Source organism: Lipotes vexillifer, unplaced genomic scaffold, assembly GCF_000442215.2.
Source record: "Lipotes vexillifer unplaced genomic scaffold, Lipotes_vexillifer_v1.1 scaffold70, whole genome shotgun sequence".
Classification (NCBI taxonomy): Eukaryota; Metazoa; Chordata; class Mammalia; order Artiodactyla; family Lipotidae; genus Lipotes; species Lipotes vexillifer.
Genome location: NW_006789896.1, coordinates 1,193,621 through 1,215,211, shown reverse-complemented (window position 1 = coordinate 1,215,211; position 21,591 = coordinate 1,193,621). Strand labels below are relative to the sequence as shown.

The 21,591-nt window shown below is 44.3% G+C and overlaps 1 protein-coding gene and 1 non-coding gene across 2 annotated transcripts; both read right to left on the bottom strand.

The window, feature by feature from the left end:
* Positions 1–1,202: 1,202 nt before the first annotated feature.
* On the bottom strand, positions 1,203–9,742 carry MLKL (mixed lineage kinase domain like pseudokinase). The gene is given in 8 exon segments (XM_007462994.1): positions 1,203–1,406; positions 3,256–3,367; positions 3,961–4,138; positions 4,396–4,445; positions 4,780–4,931; positions 6,981–7,114; positions 9,285–9,372; positions 9,374–9,742. Coding segments are annotated over 8 exon segments (1,287 nt in total).
* Positions 4,572–4,643, bottom strand: TRNAE-UUC (transfer RNA glutamic acid (anticodon UUC)). Its single transcript has one exon. It is a non-coding gene; the product is annotated as a tRNA-Glu (tRNA).
* Positions 9,743–21,591: the final 11,849 nt, after the last annotated feature.

The window sequence follows — 21,591 nt, the reverse complement described above, 5'->3', positions numbered from 1 at the left end:
AAAAAAAAAAAAAAAAAAAAAAAAAAAAAAGTGAAAATTTTCCCATCATATGCCAGATCTGATTAGAGAACAACCAGTTCTGATGAGACGTGAAAGGCCCAGAGCCAAATCCAAACCTGATTCAACGGTGTATCCTACACAGCAAGAAGTACAGAGCAGATGCTAAATATCTACTGAATTACCCACCACCCACCTAAAAACACAAAACCAACCAAAACTCCCCCAACAACTAAGAACATATTAGCACCCCATATTGACACAGAGATAGGAGAGATATAGAACATGTTCATCCCGGAAGAAAGTTCTCTAACCAGCGCCATACTGGAGCAAAGCTTCCCAATCAACGTGGGGAAACACAAATCCCTCCAGGCCTGGGGCTGAGCAGCGGTGCGTCGGCTGCCCCCCGCCCGGGCCCCAGGCCGTGAGCAGCCTGGCCCTAGACCTCCCGTAATCTTCTCAAGCTTTGTCACTCAGATTTCAACCAATGTCCGCTCCAGGCGGGATGACGGCTCCCAGTTAAAAGAATAAGAGGCGCCGGCGGAGAGTCGGGCCGACTTGGGTTCAAATCCCTGCTCTGTCACATCCTACCTCTGGGACCTTAGGAGGTTCCCTATTCGACTTGCTCCTCTGTAAAATGGGGATAATAAAAGTGTTTACGTCACAGTGTTGCTGTGAGATAAAGTTGGACAGAACAATAGGTCTTTCGTTCAACTTGAAAGTGATGCAAGTAGAGGGCGCTCCATGGGACGGCAGTTATTTGCAGATGATGAGTCTGAGGCTCGGCTGCCTGGAGAGCAACGCGGGACCTGTGACTCCGGCCCCGCGGCCAAGTCGGCTCCTTCCGGGATCCCCGATGTTCCTGCCTTCCCCGCCCCCACCCTCACCAGCAACCCCGAAAGAGCGTGGATTCGGGAGACTCAGCCCCGACAGTTGGGGCCGTCGGGAGCGGCCGAACCTCCTCAGTCAGCCGGGTTCCAGGCCGGCCCGCAGCCCATCTCGTGGGGCGTCCCGGGGCCCCGCGTCCATTGACCCAGCCCGGGAAGTTATCGCGGAGCCAGAAGCCCAAGGTCTGGGAAGAGGCAAGCGCCCACCTCACCTGAAGCCGGAAGGACGCGGTCAGACTCGCGAGACCCCCGGAGCAGCTACAGTCTCCTTAGAAGAACTCTCGCTGGACTGGCGCCAACAACCACTTCCGGAGCAGCTCAATCCGCCAGCCTGAGTTGCGGGCTCGGCCTGCTCCTATTGGGCAGCAGTCCCTGTCTGCGGCCAATACCCTCTCTTCTTCTTTCTTTGGTCGCCCCTGGCTGAAACAGCGGCGCTCTCATTGGCTGATCCTTCGTAAACGGACTAGGCGGGACCACGCTCGAGGAGGCCTCGTACAATTGGTAGAAACCTACGTCCGTCAACTCTCGCCCAAAGAGAAAAGCGGAAGAAGGGTTTTACCGCTCTTTATTTGAATTTTGTGGCGGTAGAAAGTGGAAAGAGAAAGATTTCTTGGTCCATTTTGAAAAGATGAAAATATTAAAACTGTGCCTCATGCTATTTCTCCCTAAGTCTTTGGTGAAGGAGATGTCTTTATCCAAAGGCTGGTAGCTAATCCAATAATTTCAAACTGTTGCCCGCAGTATCCCGGAGCCGGTAAAGAGGAGTGGCACAAACCTGTTCATATATTGTATACCCTCCAGTGGGTTGAAGAGCTCATGCAAAAGAACTTACCTACGCGGTCTCTTCAATCCCAAACCACTGCAACAAACTGCCTGCTACTAAACTACGGTCACATCACTTGACAGCAAACATTTTTCAAGCATTTCCCTGAAAGACGAAATCTCACCTTTAGGAGGAAGACCTAAAAATCTAGACCTCAGGCACAGACTGCACACTGCCAAATTTCATTTGCTCAGCTTCCAGTTCTGAGTGGAACTAGTGGCAGAGGAGAGTGTAGACAACTGAAAGCCTTGGATGATCCAAATAATTGACTTTTCAATATTCTCCTCCTCCAAACCTGTCACTAAAGTGAACACTAGCATTTGCAGTTTTTTTTTTCCTTTTCCTGCCCCTAAGGGAGCTTCTACTGAGCTATAGCAAGGTTAATATGAGGAAAAGGAATGTTATTTTGTAAACAAATACATATATTATGGCATAGAATGAAAAACATTTTGAGTGATTCTCACTGTTATATAAGTAACTGCATGTCCAATGCAGAAAATTTAGACAATACATAGAAGCAAAAAAGAAAAATCGTCTCCAGAGAAGTCATTAGTTACTTTGTTTAAAATCGTCATCTATCTAAATGTGTACATTTAGGTATAGATGGAATTGTGTTTTAATCTCAAAATATATCTTGAATTGCTTTCCTTGTCAATGAATACATAGGCACATCCTCAAACACTGAGTGATTCTTTGAAAATTAAAAAAAATTAGTAGGTAATATCACATGGCAAAAAAAATCTGGAAAACACAGAGGGCTGCTTAGTGAAAAATATACAGAATGTTTCTAAAAGGTTCTGAGAGTATATTCATTCATGATCCACCTAATGGCCATGTTTACTAATTAGAAGAGAAAGAATAAACACACAAGCCAGAAGGTTATAGTCTTGTCTCCAACTTCCAAAAGTTTTATATAGTTAGAGGAGAAAGGTATTAGCTGTATTTCATTTTAGGGGTGAAATTCCCATTTACAACTTTATGGGTGATTACTTAAACACCAACCCCCCGTTGGCTCATTTGTAAAAAGACTGAAAAAATAATGCACTAAGCGCCACTTCATAGAAGAGTTGTTTAGATGGATGTCTTTTTTTTTCCTCCACCAAAAGACATAACTAATGGGTTCCCCTAAACTACATGATAGTAACTACTTTTATGGACCTGAACGTATAATGTAAATGAAAAATTTGAAAGAACTGTCAAGGTTAAAATATGCCAAAGAAAGTTTACACTTGTGGTAAGCCTCATCCCCAGGCTCTGGGGAAAGCCATGAATTTCCCTCTACCATTAGCAGTACCTTCATTCATTCATTTTCTAGTTCATTCGGTCAACAAATATTGGAGTAGCCACTGTCCTACTCCAGGAGAGGAATGTGAAGGCAAGGGACTCATAGGTGGTTTCTGAGTTTGTGGCAATGTTCTAGTCTTTAACCAGGGGTGGATATGTGATGTTCTTTTCCTCTGACTTAAAAAAAATTGCACATATATATTTTATACACTGCTGTACTGTGATACATATCACAATAAAGATAAGAAAAACATTATTTTGTACCTTTGAACTCTGTAGCAACTTCAGTGGAAACACTTCCCCAATCCGGGGATACTGCCCGTGAATCATGTTCTCTTGTGTCTGGAGCTCTGTGGAAAGTCTGAGAAATTTGGATCTAGAGTGGAAGAGGGAGACATTCCCAGGGAGGGAGATGGTGTAAAGAAGTGCAGGAGCAGCTGATAACCTGGTGAAATAAAAGTCTGAGTATAGGGCTTCCCTGGTGGTGCAGTGGTTGAGAGTCTGCCTGCCGATGCAGAAGACGTGGGTTTGTGACCTGGTCCGGGAAGATCCCACATGCCGCGGAGCGGCTGGGCCCGTGAGCCATGGCCGCTGAGCCTGCGCATCCGAAATTACCCCCAGAATGTTGATAAAAGAGAAGGAAGGGAGAGAAAGAATATAGGCTGGAGTAATCTGCCTTCGCAACCCATTTTAGACTAAACAATGCCCTTAGGGCTGTGTGTCTCAACTCCTGTGCTATTGATATCTGGGCCCGATAATCTTTGTTGTAGGGGGCTGTCCTGTGCCTTGTAGGATGTTGAGAAGCTTCTATCCACTAGATGCCAGTGGCATGTCCACCCCGCCCCACCTCCCCTGAGTTGTGACAGCCAAAAATGTCTTTAGATAGACATTGTCAAATGTCCCCCGAAGAGCAAAACAACCCCTGGTTGTGATACATAAGGAAAATCTTTCACAAATGTTAAGTAACACATGTGGCCCATGCTCTTTAGACCAGAAAAAGCTCTACCTTTAACACAGGGCCTCCTGGAGGGCTCATATGCACAGCAATCATCAATGATCTCCTGTAACTGTGAAGGGCAATCTTTGTCCACTGGCTCCTGGTGCCGGTCCATAGCCACCAGCTGGTAGATCTTCTTGGAATCACAGCCTGGCATGGAAATGATAGGATGGGAGGCTTAAAAATTGCTCTGGCACACACACATCTCTCTGGATGCTGATGGCTGGCAATGGAACCAGGGACTTTGAGAACTGAAGAAACAGAAGCTTCCAATGACCCCAATGACAAGCGCAGGCAATGCCCACAATAAAGAACAAAGCGCCCAGGACAGCACTGATGGGAATCTCTAGTATCTTGGAAGGCGACCCAATCCCAGCACCATCTGAGCCAACTTTCACACTGGTTACCTTCAAATGGGCTTTTCCCAGTGGCAACTTCCCAGAGGACGATTCCAAAGCTAAAAGAGAACCAAGAAACTGAACAACCGTAACAAGTTTCCCCTTTTCCCATGCCCCTCTAGCCATTTCCAGAAAACACAGTGGATTTTCTTTTTGGCTGTGCTGAGCAGCTTGTGGGATCTCAGTTCCCCAATCAGGGATTGAACCTGGGCCACAGCAGTGAAAGCGCAGAGTCCTAACCACTGGACCACCAGGGAAGTCCTCACAGTGAATTTTCTGATTACCACCCAATTCCATTCAACAGAGTTAAGGTGCTCCTCCCTAATGGCATTTGACTTGGACTTTCTTGTTCCGTTCATCTGAGTTAGAATGTGCTCGAGAACATAAACATACCTGTATATTTCAGCTTTTATGTCATATTTATTATACACATTTTCCAGTCTCTGAGGTGAGATGTATGCGGCAGAATTGACTCTCTCTGCTTCTTTTCCTTTAGTTGGTCAGCTGATGGAAGTCTGTGGTTTGCTCAACTCAAATCCTGCAAGCTAGATAAGGAATGACTCAGAGACAGAAAGAAACAGCACCATCTCGGGTGGGGGATAGAAGGAAGGGGTTGGTGCTACACATGATTTTCAGGGGATGGTTTTTTTCCTTTGGGATGTATTTCCAGTGGTGTCTTCTGGCTCTGTGGCTACTCTCCTGGCTGGCATCCTGGGTTCAATTTATTATGGTGTAACGACCAAGAGAAACACAAAGAGGTTTCTTCTCTATAAAATGGGGCATAAGGATTACTTGAGGTGATGGTTATAAAGCACCTGTAAGACTTGGTATGTTGTTGTTCTAGTGTTACTATGTTAGATACAGGGCTTTCTCAGTTGACGACTCAGCTCCACTGAGTGAGTGTGGACGGGGTGCCTGGAGTCACACCGATGGCTCATTTTCTCTCGGAAGCAGACAAAAAAAACACAAAAAAACCAACACAGGGGTATCCTCTCTGTTGTATCTGAACCTATAGGCAGCCTGTTACCCCACTGACCCTGCACGGTCAATGCCATGCTCTTAAAGAAGCCACAGCACAAGTCATGGGAGTGTGCGTTCCCCTTGGTCCATGCACGTCTGTCATCAGCACCATCCATGTGCAGAGGGCTGCCAGGCCTAAACGCAGCCAGGGATCCAAAACTAGGGGCAAGGTCAGGAAAAGGATTAGACACTTAGGTGGCTCCTCCCCCTTTCAGTCACATGTTCAGTGAGCACTGACATCCTCTGACATCTGGCTCCATGCTAGCCACCAGGGGTGAAAGGCTGAACAGCACATGTTACTGTCAGGTGTGAGAAGGACCGTGCTTTGTGAACACTTACATTACACCAGCTACGGGGAAAGACATCTGAAAGGCAGAAAAGACCCGTCTTCTGTTATTCAGAGAAAGCTATCTGTGGATGACAGAGAAAATATTCTTTTAGCATTTGGGAACTGTGGACATCAAGTTAACAGAACACTTTTCTCTTCCATAGGAGAATCTGAATTTCAGTGGACCTTTTAGCTCTATTCCCCTGGGAAACTGACAGAAGCTGACTGTTACCTATGCTCCTAAGTAATATTGCTGCTGATTTAAAAATGATGGGTGATTAGTAAGTTGTTTATGGACAAGAGGTCGGGGGGATGGGGACTATAAAGAGCTATAGGGGGACTTCCCTGGTGGTCCAGTGGTAAAGAATGCGCCTTCCAATGCAGGGGATGCGGGTTCAATCCCTGGTCGGGGAACTAAGATCCCACATGCCCTGGGGTAACTAAGCTCGCACACCACAACTACTGAGCCTTTGCACCTCAACTAGAAAGTCCATGTGCCACAACTAGAGAGCCCACACACCGCAACTAGAGAGAAGCCTATGCACCACAAGAAAGAGCCCGCATGCCACAGCAAAAGATCCTGCATGCCTCAACGAAGATCCCGTGTGCCGCAACTAAGACCCGACGCACCCAAAAAAGTAAAGAAAATAAATAAATAATAAATCTAAAAAAAAGAAAGAATATTGACTCCTGTGAGTCGTGAGGCTTCTAAGCCTGGATGGCCCCGCACCCACCCGAGGGGAGCCTCTTTCTGTCACACCTAGGATGAGGAGAATATCTCCTGGAGGATTGTGGGGACAGGTGTGGTGTCTCCGGCTGGAGAGAAGGATTTGATGCTGCCCTGCTGGCAAGCTGTGTTGCGTGATACCCTTCTAATTGCCTCCAGGTGCCAAGTGTGGGCTATGGCTGGCCTATGAGTCTGAATGCCTACCTGGGCTTAAGAAGATCCCCTCATGGGTGTTGCAGGGTCACAGAAGTGGTGTCCAGGCATCTAAGGGGAAATGGATCTTAACCCATCCCTGCTGAGTGCCTGGGCAGTGGTGGACGATGGGCATCAGAAGAGCAGGCAGGACTGAGTCTGTCCTGTCGTGGGCACACGGGAAGCTGTCCAGGCAGAGGAAGAGTTGAACTCAGTTGAAGGCAGAGAAACGAGCAGGCACAGGCCTCTGGGAAACGTGTGTCCCTCTCCCAGCACCAAACAGTCACACAGGTCGAACTCAAAGGGCCCCTGGAAGGCCACACTCACCTTCACAATGCAGTCTTTAGTCACCAGGAAGCTCGTGCTGCTGACGTTTCTGTGGAGTTCTGCAGGTGTTTCCGAATGGTGCAGCCTGACACGACCAAAGGCAGGGAACATTCGTGACCTTTGCACAGACTTTGCTATCCACGGGTAGGTGGGAAAACCAGGATGCAGAGGTGAGATCTGACAATTGTGAGCTGTAGGCCTCTGTGGTGCTCTGTCTGGGAAGCACTGAGCAAAGCAAAGGGCTCAGAGGCATGGCTGGATGGTTGGACCATACCTAGGACCCTTCTGGTTGAAACAGAATGTGAAGCTGGGGTTCCCACCAACTCAGTGTTAAGTGTTTTGGATTAATGGAGCCCCTGCCTCCCAGTTTGGGGTGTTATCATAGAGTTGGCCTTAGGTTGGGTTCTCCCAGAAGCAGATCATGAGCCACGGATTTGGGTACAAGTGATTGATTAAGAAGGTATTCCCAGGAGAAACCAGGTGAGGGAGTAGAGGAAGCAGGACAGAGAAGGAGAAGAAATCAAGCAAGGGTGTGGCTTCAGGTGAAGTTCCAGCTCAGCCTGACCCCACGGGGACCTCTAGAGGATAACTACCCCTCAGGGTTTGTTCTGCACGAAGCAAAGGAGCTGGACTTTTGTACTCACACCTGTTGTTCAATGACTGTGGACTGGCGGGGAGAGGAACAGGGACAGGGACAGGTGGCTATAAAGCTCCCGGGCACTTTCAGCTCTCAGGGCCAAGGGGCCCCAGCGCCCATGGATATTCCTCTGCAGATGGCGGCCATGAGCTGTTAGCAGCAAAGTATGCTGAGTGGGGGATGAGTGTGCAGAGCAGGTAAAAAGGATCAGAGGCCATCTGGATAGGCACTAACAGTGTCTCCTACAGTCCAAAATTACTTCTCATAAAACTCACTAGTGTAGGGAGTTGAGAAAGAATAAACTTTATGATTTCCAAGAAAGAGCTAAGGCAGTATTTCCAAAAGTATGGATAAGTGGTATGCAAGATGACAGAGTGAGAAAATTATGCTTCTTTTAATTCCAGTCTTTCCAATTATGCCAAGAAGAAAGTCTCAGTTTGGTGTTGGATGTCTTTAATACCTCCCTAAATCTGCTGACATCTCCTCTGCACAAAGACAATGCCGGTCTGAATTGCAGGCCTTTGGGCAGGAGGCATCATGCAGCCAGAATTTAATAACATTGTTTTGGTTTTATTTGTGGTCACCTATTTGTGATAAGTGATTCTCGTCTTCAATTTATGGTAGTAATAGAAAGTTTCCTTTTTTATTTTATTTTATTTTTATTTATTTATTTTTAATTTCGTGCTGTACGTGGGCCTCTCACTGTTGTGGCCTCCCCCGTTACGGAGCACAGGCTCCGGACGCGCAGGCTCAGCGGTCATGGCTCACGGGCCCAGCTGCTCCGCGGCATGTGGGATCTTCCCGAACTGGGGCATGAACCCGTGTACCCTGCATCGGCAGGCGGACTCTCAACCACTGCGCCACCAGGGAAGCCCAAATCTAAAATTCTTATCAGGCCTACCAGGACCTGCATGACCTTGCTCCTGTATCTTCTGGCCTACCTCCCCACTTTAATCTGGTATCTCTCCTTCACCTACCACACTAAAGCCATCCTGGCTTCTGGCTGCTCCTTGCACATGCCATATTTATTCCCACCTCAGGGCTTTTGCATTCATTGTCTTCCCGGCCTGGAATGGGCCTCTCCCTCAACTTCACATGACTCACTCCTTTTGATTATTCAAGGTGTCCATTCAAATGTCACCCTGACCACTCTCGCTGCACCCACTGTCACTTTCCGTCTCATTACCATGTGTACGATTTTTATTGCCTTTAGATAAAATAATTTACTTAGCCCTCTATCTGCAGACTTTATGTTCCATGAAGGCAAAGACCTTGTGTATTTTGCTCTGTGTTGAATCTCCAGCACTTAGAACAGTACCTGGCACATGGTACTCAATTCCTGTTTGTTTAGATAATTAGTGAATTTTTCTTCCTGGATAATTTACATATTAATGGAAGGTCCTGGAAAAACTAAGGCTGGGAGGATTGACATCAAAGAGAATGTAAAGGGAAACACGACTCATCAGTATCACCCCCACCCCATCACTGGTGGCACACTCAAATCTCATCAGCCCCCACCATGTCTGTACCCAGGGATGTCTGCAGCTCTGAGTTACATGAATAGACACACCTGCTAAAACCTCTTCAGCCTTCCTGATTTTTTGGTAAACCAAAATGAGACTAATATACCCCCATTTGGAGTCCCCCCATCTAAAAAAACTCCTTACCACTTCTCAGTCCTTGGATAACATTCCTGTCTTCCTCTGCATCCTATTCATCTTCCTGTTGCCAGAATGCTCCTGGGCTGATGCTTGAAAATATGCATCCGTTGATCCACCTGAAGCAGCAGTGAGAACTCCTCCCAGACATCTCTCAGCCTCTTGTTCACTCCACTGAAGAGTATTCTGTCATGCCCTGCTGTTAGAAACATCTGGATATTGGATTTATTGCTGAACTTATCTATCCACTCCTTAGGTTTCTTTAGGGCAGCCTGGAAACGTTTCAGGGCAGTGGTTATCTCGGTGGGCAGGTTCCTCTCTCCTTGGGCCTGGAGCATTTGCAGAGGCTGCAGCAGGCCATGGACATGGCTCCTTAGATGCCAGCACTGTTTCTGGCAGTATTTCATCTCTTCACACTGGTTGTAGATAAGCTGGACTAAGGAGATGATCTGCCTCAATTGATCCATATCTGGAAGAAACAGATGGAATTCGTTTAAGTCCCAGGAATCTCCTGCATATTTACTACTGGGCTAAGGGTGTCTGTGATTTAAATGGCTGTAGAGGTCTCCCCATCAATTTCATGTAACGTAGAGATGGCTTGCTGTCCACCGAAATCTTCCAGTTTTAGCTGGAAAGTGTTGGCCCAGCTAGGACTACATCTCCCAGCCTTCCTTGCACCTTGATGTGGCCATGTGACTAGTTCTCACCAATAGGGTGTGAGTAATATAAGTGTTACTTTGGGCTGAGTCAGGTTTGTCTCCTTTACACACTGTCAGCTGGTTACACAGGATGATGTAGCCCTAGGTGTGGTAGAACCCAAGAAGGGAGGATCCTGGATCCCGAATCATCACTTGGAGGAGAGCTGCTCATAAACCTGGAATATCTGCCATGGACTAAATTTCTATTGCATTTGAACCATTATATTTGGGGGTCTATTTATTAAATAAATTTAGGCTATTCTAACAAATATATCCTGCCAAAGTATAGGGGTGACTATAGGATAGTAGGTTGAAAAGCTCAGGCCCTTTCTAAAGAAGGCAAGGATTACCTAGTAAGTCACCAACTCTTCAAGGATAAAGGGCCCAGTGGTGGAAGGTCTTCTAGTTTTTAAACAGCAATCAGAAATTTGGATTTTTATGTTAAATCTCTCAATTTAAAATATTGCAACCAAGTCAAAAAATGTTTTAAAAACTGTGCAGTCCAACACTGTGTTGGTCAAATAAAATATGTTTGTCAACTGGATATTGCCCATGAAGCCTCCGTTTACTACCTGGGCCACAGCTGGCTGAGGATATTCAGGACTGGAATAGAAGTTGGCTTCTGCAATCTCAAATTTTCTTTTCTGTCTCTTTTCCCAGTGTTTGAGCAGCCCTGCCTCCCTGGTCCTCACCTCCATCCCTCTCTACTGTGTTTTTAGCACTCTGTAAATTTGTTCCAGCCTCCCCATTGGCCGATGCATCAATAAGCCTTCATGTTGTAAGTGCTGACGCCTTAGAGGCATTTGCACTTAAGACTAAGAGATTTTTCAGGCCCGGAGGAGTTGAGGTAGACATCTGTGTTGCCTACACAGCATCCATTTCTCTACTTCCTATTGTTGCCCAAATTTTCTGTGACTACCTGCTCCTCGTCCATTCAGCAATCAGTTTGTGGGGAGCTGGCCCCACCCCTGGTTCTAAGGGTGAGACTTGTATCTAAGCTAGTGGTTCTAAACTGAAGGTGACTTTGCACACGCCCCCCACTCCCTGCTGGGACTTTTGGCAATGTCTGGAGACATTTTTGGTTGCCACGGCTAGGGGGTGGGTGTTATTGACATCTAGAAGGTAGAGGTCAAGGTGCTACGATGCATAGGATGCCTCCCACCCTGCCCCGCCAACAAAGAATGATCCAGCCCAAAATGTCAATAGTGCAGGGGTTGAGAAACGTTGATCTAAGCCATCAGACGATTCCTAGTAGCTTATCACAGTGATTGGTTCAAAACTGGGCACCTGGGCTACTTTGAGGGGTACGTTTGCTGGGGAACTTCCTGGCTCCCCTAAGCCAGCCCAGGAAGTCAGCTTCTAACTCTCAACCTCTCTCTGAATATGAGTGAGAAAGCGTGGAGCCCTGATTCTAAAGCTGTGGAATGAGGCTAACCTACAGATGGCAGAACGGAAAGAAAAGAATGAGTCCTCAGTGACAACATTGAGCCACTGGTGGTTTGAACTGACCCTGAAGTCTACCCCATTCCTCAATTACAGGTTTCATGAACCAATAATCTTCCTTATTGTTTAAGCTCATTTGAATCGTGTTTGCTGTACTTGCAACCAAAGGCAACTGTGTTCAGTAATGAATGATGATAATAGAGATGATTATTACAGGCTAAGTGCTTTGGAACTCACTGTGGTATGTCTGGAGACATTTTTGGTTGCCACGGCTAGGGGGTGGGTGTTATTGACATCTAGAAGGTAGAGGTCAAGGTGCTACGATGCATAGGATGCCTCCCACCCTGCCCCGCCAACAAAGAATGATCCAGCCCAAAATGTCAATAGTGCAGGGGTTGAGAAACGTTGATCTAAGCCATCAGACGATTCCTAGTAGCTTATCACAGTGATTGGTTCAAAACTGGGCACCTGGGCTACTTTGAGGGGTACGTTTGCTGGGGAACTTCCTGGCTCCCCTAAGCCAGCCCAGGAAGTCAGCTTCTAACTCTCAACCTCTCTCTGAATATGAGTGAGAAAGCGTGGAGCCCTGATTCTAAAGCTGTGGAATGAGGCTAACCTACAGATGGCAGAACGGAAAGAAAAGAATGAGTCCTCAGTGACAACATTGAGCCACTGGTGGTTTGAACTGACCCTGAAGTCTACCCCATTCCTCAATTACAGGTTTCATGAACCAATAATCTTCCTTATTGTTTAAGCTCATTTGAATCGTGTTTGCTGTACTTGCAACCAAAGGCAACTGTGTTCAGTAATGAATGATGATAATAGAGATGATTATTACAGGCTAAGTGCTTTGGAACCACAAGCTCACTGTGGTTATCTGCATTGTACAGGTGAAGATCCTGAGGCAGGGAAAGGTTGCATTTAAATAAGTACAAGTCCACGGAAATGGTTGCCAAAGGACTTTTATTTTGGCAGGCAAGATCTTAGTTCCCCCGCAGTGGGAGGGCAGAGTCTTAACCAATGGACTGTCAGGGAAGTCCCTCTAAAGTACTTTTAAACAAAGTTAATCTCAACAGTTCTATTCCAAGAAGGTAATTGGTCTGGAGCCCAAATCTGGTTTAAAAGCATGAGTAAGAAACTAGCAGAAGCCAAACCAAATAAGCAACTAATTGATACATTTTTGTTGTTGCCTTAGAGTTATACTGAGCTAACAAGAGAAGTAACAGGTATTAGGGCATGCCTAAAACGACTCAATGGGTCTCAGGCTGCCCAGCTATTCGCAGTTGCTAAGCAGAGAGCTTCAAGGCCATTTCTTGGGACTCCTGAGGGCAATGAACTATATACCTTTCTCTGGTCCACCGGAGACAAAGGCAGATGTGAAAATGTGCTCAAGGAACCTTGAGGATTTCAGCTTCATAGCTCCAAGCTTCAGTTATCTTATTGCCAGCCTCATCAAAAAAGCCGTATCTCAGAAACAACTAATCAAAAGATAATTGGAAAAAAATATCCCACTCATCAAAGCAACAATTTAAAACAATACCTTTCGCAGGAAAAGTGATAACGTTGTATGAGGAAAACCACAGAAAACAAAGCTTCAAGAAATGGAGAGGGACTTCCCTGGCAGAGAAGTGGTTAAGACTCTGTGCTTCCACTGCAGGGAGCTCGGGTCCCATCCCTGGTTGGGGGACTAAGATCTCGCACGCCTCCAGGCATGGCCACAATAAAAACCAAAAAACGAAATGGAAAGAACCTTATTTTTCTAGCTGGGAAGATTAAAAATGACAAACCTGGCAATCCTTTCCAAAGGTAAATCCAATTTAATGCAGCTCCAATAAAACTCGCAATGGCACGTTTTGGTACTGAAATTAAATGATCCTCAAGTTCATTTGAAAGAGGAAATTAGTAGCGATAACAAGGATTTTTGTAATAAAAAGGGACTTACCTATAAGATATTAAAATTATAATTACTAAAATTGTTTAGGGCTTATTAATTTTATAATTACTAAAATTGTTTAGGGCTTATTAAGTATAGGATAAACATACCAAAAGGATGAAAGGGAGTATAAATACATATATATTTTGACTCAACAATGTGAATTTCTAGGAACTTGTTCTGTGGAAAAGCTCATATGTGTACAGATAGTTAGTTGGATATTAAGGATGTGCATTGAGGTGCTATTTGTAATATGTAAAACTGCTAACAACCTTGATAAGGATATGTTACTTGCAGAAAAACAATGAGGGGTAAAAGTCACTAATTTTAAAAGTGAAAAATCTTAAAACGGTAGTAACAATATAAATCCATTGAAAATTCTAATGCCATTTCCTCCTCCCCTCCGAAAAATGCCATCAAGCAACCTTTCCTGATAAGACATTTTACATAAGGTTACTCTCCTGTGTCTAAAATGGGCCCCCAGAAAAGGAAGAGGGCATTAATCATCAAGCTCTAGAATCATCTCCCTTGGCAATGTCACACTGTCTGGAGTTGTCTGTCTGGGGCTGCTTGGCCAATTCTTCTGAGCTGGGTTCCCGAGGCCCTTTCACAACGACCTCCACCCGGAGCCCACCCCTTTGCCGCGCCTTCTTTAGCTGGAAGCAGTCGGAGACACGAGCGGGCGGCTCCACCCTCAGAGCCGAGGAAAGAAAACCAACTCGGTCCTGAGTTCCGGGAAATGGGACCGTGGGTCACCCCCACCTCCCACTGCGGCTCTCCCCTCACTGCCCATGAATCTGGCTGCGCCCTTCAGCCCCGCCGCCTCCGGGGACCGCGCGCGCCACGGGACGACTGCCAGACTCACCCTCGTCCCTCCTGAGGGTGTCCAGTCGGTCCTGTGCACAGTTCCAGGCAGACACCTCGGCCTCTCTTCTCGGACGACTGCTTTCCTCCCGGGCGAGAAGTCTGCGAACGCGAGACCCTGGGGGAAGCGCCGAGTCCCCGCGCCTCCTGCTCTCGGTGCGCGTGCCGCGCGCCCTGCGCTCCGCTGGCAGAGCGGGACTCACCCGACGCCGGCTGCCGCCGGCCGGATGTGTCCCTTCGAAGTCAAGCGACGTTCGGCTCACGGCCCCTGAGCCCGGCCCCTCCACGTGTCCCCCAATCAGCTTTATCGGCGGCTGTTTTTGCCCTGAGCCAGCTAAAGGACTGGGTGTCGGACAGGAAAGTCTGACCCGCCTTCTCGGAGCTTTCACAGGGGCTCTTGTAGCCAAACCCCAGGCTCAGGGTGCATTGGTTTCCTAGAACCTCTTTCCATCTGGTTCAGAGCAAAGGATCCTTCCTTCCTCCTGGTATTCTCCCCTTGCCCTTTCCACGCTCCCCCACCTTCCCCAAATTTCTCAGTAATTATTTACAGAGTACTCCTGGGGCCAGGCCCTCTGCTTGGGGCCGGAGATTCAGAAAAGAATAAGGTCCCAGGAAACTATTATAACCAGGACACAGTATGGGAAAGATTAGATGAGCAAAAAACAGAGCTAGAGAGAAGGTGCTTGTGTCTGCTTCTCGGTGCTTGAAAATATTGGGGTTGGGGGAAGGGAGTGAAGGAAGAGACACACTTAAGCTGGGGTTGGGGGGAGGGTTCGGCGGAAATCAACTTCCTCCTCTAAGGTCATTGCAGAGCTTTCTGTTTTGGTGCGAGTCATGTTTTATTACAGTTAGCTGTGTCCCCAGCTAGAAAGTCTGAGGAATGACATTCATTAACTCATCAGGCTGTTTCCTCTAAAAGGACAGAATTGGATTGTATGAGAAGACTTTTTGGATAGGGAAGACCTGGGTAGAGGACGTCTGGGGTGTTTATTCATTTATATTCTCCTGCTATTTTCTCCACCTACTGCATCATCAGTTTTCTTCTTAGCTCGGGTTCCCTAGTAGCAGAGTCCAAAAAGGAGAATCAGGTACATTGTGATTTATTGAAGGAAGGCGCTCAGGATAGAGGGTAGGATAGGGCAGGGGGAGAAAATAGCTAAGCAAGGATGCGGTCTCAGTGCAGACTAGCTTCAGCCAGATTCCATGGGGAGGTGTGGAGCAAGAAGCTCTGGAGCAAGAGGCAGCTTCTGCTCTGAATAGATTCTAAGTTAGGCCACAAGAAGTCGTAACAAATTGAAGAAGACTGAAATCATACCAAGTATTTTTTCTGACCACAGTGGAATGAAACTAGAAATCAGTAGCAGAAGGAAAACTGGAAAATTCATAAATATGTGGAAATTAAACAACTCTTGAGCAACTATCCTGTCAAAAAAGAAATCAAAAGAAAATTAGAAAGTACCTTGAAACAAATGAAACACAACATACCAAAACTTAGGGGATGCAACAAAAGCAGTACTGAGAGGACGTTCACAGCAATAAATACCTACATAAAAAAGAAGAATGACCTCAAATAAACAACCAAACTTTACACTTCAAGGAACTAGAAAAAGAAGAACAAACTAAGCCCAAGGTTAACAGAAGGAAGGAAATAAATATTAGAGCAGAAATAAATGAAATAGAAAACAGAAAAATAATAGAAAAAAATCAGTGAAACAGTTTATTTTTTTAAAGGTAAACTCTACAAACCCTTAGCTACACTAAGAAAAAAAGAGAGAAAATTCAAATAAAAAGAATCACAAATAAAAGACATTACAGCTGATGTCACAGAAATAAAAAGGATCAAAAGAGACTGCAGGGCCTCCTTGGTGGCGCAGTGGTTGAGAGTCTGCCTGCCGATGCAGGGGATAAGGGTTCGTACCCCGGTCCGGGAAGATCCCACATTGCCGCGGAGTGGCTGGGCCCGTGAGCCATGGCCGCTGAGCCTGCGTGTCCAGAGCCTGTGCTCCGCAACGGGAAAGGCCACAACAGTGAGAGGCCCGCATACCGCAAAAAAAAAAAAAAAAAAAAAAAAAAGAGAGAGAGAGACTGTAATTCCCTGGAGGACCAGGGATTGGGATTCCAGGCCTTCAGTGCCAGGGGCCCGGGTTTGATCCCTGGTTGGGGAACTAATATCCTACCAAGCCCTGCAGCATGAGCAAAAAAAAAAAAAAAAAAAAAAAAGAGAGAGAGAGACTGTAATTCCCTGGAGGACCAGGGATTGGGATTCCAGGCCTTCAGTGCCAGGGGCCCGGGTTTGATCCCTGGTTGGGGAACTAATATCCTACCAAGCCCTGCAGCATGAGCAAAAAAAAAAAAAAAAAAAAAAAAGAGAGAGAGAGACTGTAATTCCCTGGAGGACCAGGGATTGGGATTCCAGGCCTTCAGTGCCAGGGGCCCGGGTTTGATCCCTGGTTGGGGAACTAATATCCTACCAAGCCCTGCAGCATGAGCAAAAAAAAAAAAAAAAAAAAAAGAAGAGAGAGATTGTGATGAACAATTATATGCCAACAAACTGGGTAACCTAGAAGAAACAGATAAATTCCTAGAAACATACACCCTACCAGGATTAAATCATGAAGAAATAGAAAGTCTGAACAGACCTATAATTAGTAATGGAGACTGAATCAGTAATCAAAAACCTCCCAACAAAGAAAAGCCCAGGGCCAGATGGCTTCACTAGTGAATTGTACGAAACATTTAAAAATGAATTAGTACCAATCCTTGTTAAACTCTTGCAAAAAATTAAAGAGGAGAGAACACTTCGAAGCTCATTTTATAAGCTCAGCATTACCCTGATACCAAAGCCAGACAAAGATATAAGAAAAGTACAGGCCAATACCCCTGCTGAATATAGATACAACAATCCTCAACAAAATACTAGCACACCAAATCCAACAACACATTAAAAGGATCATACACCATGACCAAGTGGGATTTATTCCTAGGATGCAAGAATGGTTCAACATATGAAAATCAATTAATGTGATACACCACAGTAACAGAATAAAGGATAAAAACATATGATCGTCTCAATAGGTGCAGAAAAAGTATTTCACAAAATTCAACACTCTTTAATGATAAAGACTCTCAACAAATTAGGAATAGGAGGAAGTTATCTCAACATCACTATGGCCATATATTACAAGCTCACAGCTAACATCATTCTCAATGGTGAAAAACTGAATGCTTTTCCTCCAAGATCAGGAACAAGGCAAGGATGTCGACTCTCACCAGTTCTATTCAATATAATAATAGAAGTCCAGCCAGAGCAATTAGGCAAGAAAAAGAAAGAAAACACATCAAAATAGGAAAGAAAGAAGTAAAGTTGTACCTGTTTTCAGATTACATGGTCTTATCTATAGAAAACTCTAAAGACGCCATTTAAAAAGCCCACAAAACTGTTAGAACTAATAAATGAATTCAGTGAATTTGCAGGATACAAAATCAATGTAAAAAATCAGTTGTGTTTCTATACACTAACAACAAATTATCTGAAAAGGAAATTAGAAAAACAATGCCATTTTCAATAGCACCAAAAAAAAAAAAAAATACTTAGGAATAATAAATCAACTAGGGAGGTAAAAGACTTGTACACTGAAAACTACAAAACACTGATGAAGGAAATTAAGCAATATACAAATAAATGGAAAGACCAGTGTTCATGGATTGGAAGACTTAATATTGTTAAAATGAGCATCTACCCAATGCAGTCTACAGATTCAATGCAATCCCTATCAAATTCCCAATGACATTGTATAGAGAAATAGAAAAACAATTCTAAAATTAATATGGAGGGACTTCCCCAGTGGTCCAGTGGTTAAGACTCCATGCTTCCACTGCAAGAGGTGCAGGTTCAATCCCTGGTTGGGGAACTAAGATCCCTCATGCTGCATCAAATTAAATTAAATTAAATTAAATTAATATGGAAACACAAAAGATCATAAATAGCCAAATCATTTTTTAAAATTAATTAATTAATTAATTTTTGGCTGCATTGGGTTTTCATCGCTGCATGCAGGCTTTCTCTAGTTGTGGTGAGTGGGGGCTACTCTTCATTGTGGTGCACTGGCTTCTCATTGTGGTGGCTTCTCTTTTTGCAGAGCATGGGCTCTAGGCGCATGGGATTCAGTAGTTGTGGCTCATGGCCTCTAGAGCGCAGGCTCAGCAGTTGTGGTGCATGGGCTTAGTTGCTCCGTGGCACATGGGATCTTCCTGGGCATGAACCTGTGGTGTCCCCTGCATTGGCAGGCAGATCCTTAACCACTGTGCCACCAGGGAAGCCCCCAAATCATTCTTGAGAAAGAAGAACGAAACTGGAAGAATCACACTTTCTTATTTCAAAATATGTTACAAAGCTACAGTAATCAAAACATTATGGTACTGGCATAACAGCTGACATATAGACCAATGGAACAGAATAGAGAACCCAGAAATAAATCCACATATATACGATCAACTGATCTTTGACAAGGGTGCCAAGAATACACAATGGGACAAGGATAGCCTGTTCAACAAATAGTGTTCGGAAAACCATATCCACATGCCAAAAAATTAAATTGAACCCTTACTTTATATCACTCACAAAAACCAACTCAAAATGGATTAAAGACTTACACATGACACCTGAAACTGTAAAACTTCTAGAAGAAGACATAGGGGAAAAGCTTTGTGACATTGACCCCAGCAATGATTTCATGGATACAACACCAAGAGCACAGGTAACAAAAATAAGTAAAATTATATTAAACTAAAAAGCTTCTACACAGCAAAAGAAACAAGACTGGAAAAGCAACCTATGGAATGGTAGAAAATATTTTCAAACCATATATTTGATAAGGGGTTAATCTCCAAAATATATAAAGAACTCCTACAACTCAATAATAAAAAAATGAATAACCTGATGAAAAAAAGTGGGCTAAGGACTTGAACAGACATTTCTCCAGAGAAGACTTACAAATGGCCCACTTGTATGTGAAAAAATGCTCAACGTTACTAATCATCAGGGAAATGCAAATCAAAACCACAATGAAATATCATCTCACACCTGTCAAGATGGCTATTATTAAAAAGAAGAAGACAACAAGTGTTGGTGAGGATGTAGAGAAACTGAAACCCTTGCACACTGTTGGAGGGAAAATGGTGCAGTCATTATGGAAATCAGTATGGAGGTTTCTCAAAAAGTTAAAAGTAGAACTACCATATGATCCAGCAATCCCATTTTTGGGTATTTAACCAAAATAGTTGAAATCAGGATTTCAAAGAAATAGCACATCTATGTTCATTGCAATACTATTCACAATGGCCAAGAAGTGAAAACAACCTAAATGTCCATTAACAGATGAATGGATAAAGTAAATGTGGTATATACCTACAATGGAATAGAATTCAGCCTTAAAAAAGAAGGAAATTCTGCAATATGTAACAACATGGATAAACCTCGAGGACATTATACTAAATGAAATAAGCTGATCACAGAAAGACAAATACAGCATGACTCAGCTTATAAGAGGTATCTAAAACAGTCAAATTCATAGAATCAAAAAGAGGAATGGTGGTTCCCAGAGGCTGGGGGAGGGGGAAATGGGAAATGGGGAGTTACTAGTCGTTGAGCATCAAGTGTCGGTCAAGAAAGATGAATAAGCTCCAGAGAACTGCTGTACAACATTGTACCTACAGTCAACAATAATATATTGTACACTTTAAAAATTGTCAAGAGTGTAGATCTCATGTTAAGTGTTCTTTCCATAATAATAAAAAAGAAATAAAAGGACTGTAAGAGAATATATGAACAATTGTACACCAACCAATTAGATAACCTAGATGAGATGCACACAAATAACCTAAGTGATTCAAGAAGAAATAGAAAAATTTGAACAGACTTATAACAAGAGACTGAATCAGTAATCAAAACCTTCCCCCCAAAACAAAAGGTCGGGCCAGATGATTTCACTGGTGAATTCTACAAAACATTTGAAAATGAATTAACACTAATCCTTCTCAAACTGTTCCAAAAAGATAAATGGAGAGAACACTTCCTAACCCATTTTATGAGGCCAGCATTACCCTGATACCACAAGAAAGAAAACTACAAACCAATACCATTGATGAATACAGATGAAAAAATCCACAACAAAATACTAGAAAACTGAATCCTAAAACACAGTAGTGGATTGTACGCCTTTATATGACCAAATGAGATTTATTCTAGGAATGAAACTGTGGTTCAACATATGAAATCAATATAATACACCATATTAATTAAACAAGGGAAAAAACCCCACATGATCATCTCAATTGAAGCAGGAACAAATTTTGACAAAATTCAACACCATTTCGTGATGAAACACTCAGCCAACCAGGAATAGAAGGGAACTTCCCCTTGATAAAGGACATTTATGAAAAACCCACAGCTAACATCACATCTAATGGTGAAAGACTGAATGCTTTCTCCCTAAGATCAGGAATAAGAGAAGGATGCTCATGTTCATCAGTGCTGTTCAACATTGTACTGGAAGTTCTAGACAGAACAATTAGTCAAGAAAAAAAACTTAAGGCATTCAAATTGGATAAGGAGAAGTAAAAATGTCTCTGTCCACTGATGACATAATCTTGTATGTAGAAAACCAAGTATCCAATAAAAATTTTACTAGAGCTAATGAAGGAATTTAGCAGAGTTGCAGGATATAAGATTAACACAAAAATCAGTTGTGTGTCTATACACCACCAATGAAAAATACAAAAAAGGAAAGTATGAAAACAATTCCAATTACAATAGCAGCCAAAAGAATAAGATATTTGAGGGCTTCCCTGGTGGCGCAGTGGTTGAGAGTCTGCCTGCCGATGCAGGGGACACGGGTTCGTGCCCCGGGCCGGGAAGACCCCACATGCCGCGGAGCGGTTGGGCCCGTGAGCCATGGCCGCTGAGCCTGCGCTTCCGGAGCCTGTGCTCCGCAGTGGGAGAGGCCACAGCAGTGAGAGGCCCGCGTACCGCAAAAAAAAAAAAAAAAATTTGGGAATAAATATAACCAAGTAGGTGAAAAGACTTGTACACTGAAAACTACAAACCATTGCTGAAGTAAATTAAAGAGTTCCAGGTATAAACACCTGGACCGCCAGTCTCTAGCCAGTGCCTGTATTTGCAGAACTGGCAGTCAATATGCAAAAGAACACACTGATGCAGTTCACACAGATCAGCCTCACAGGGTACTGAGAGGGGTGGGAAAGAAGGGGAGAGTGAATCTGGAGAGTAAATGGCAAGTATCTAGCCCATCTCTTAATTCCTATGTCTGATGTCTTTGTTAGTGTATTTGTTGCATGTTGTTTCTATCAGCGTTTACTC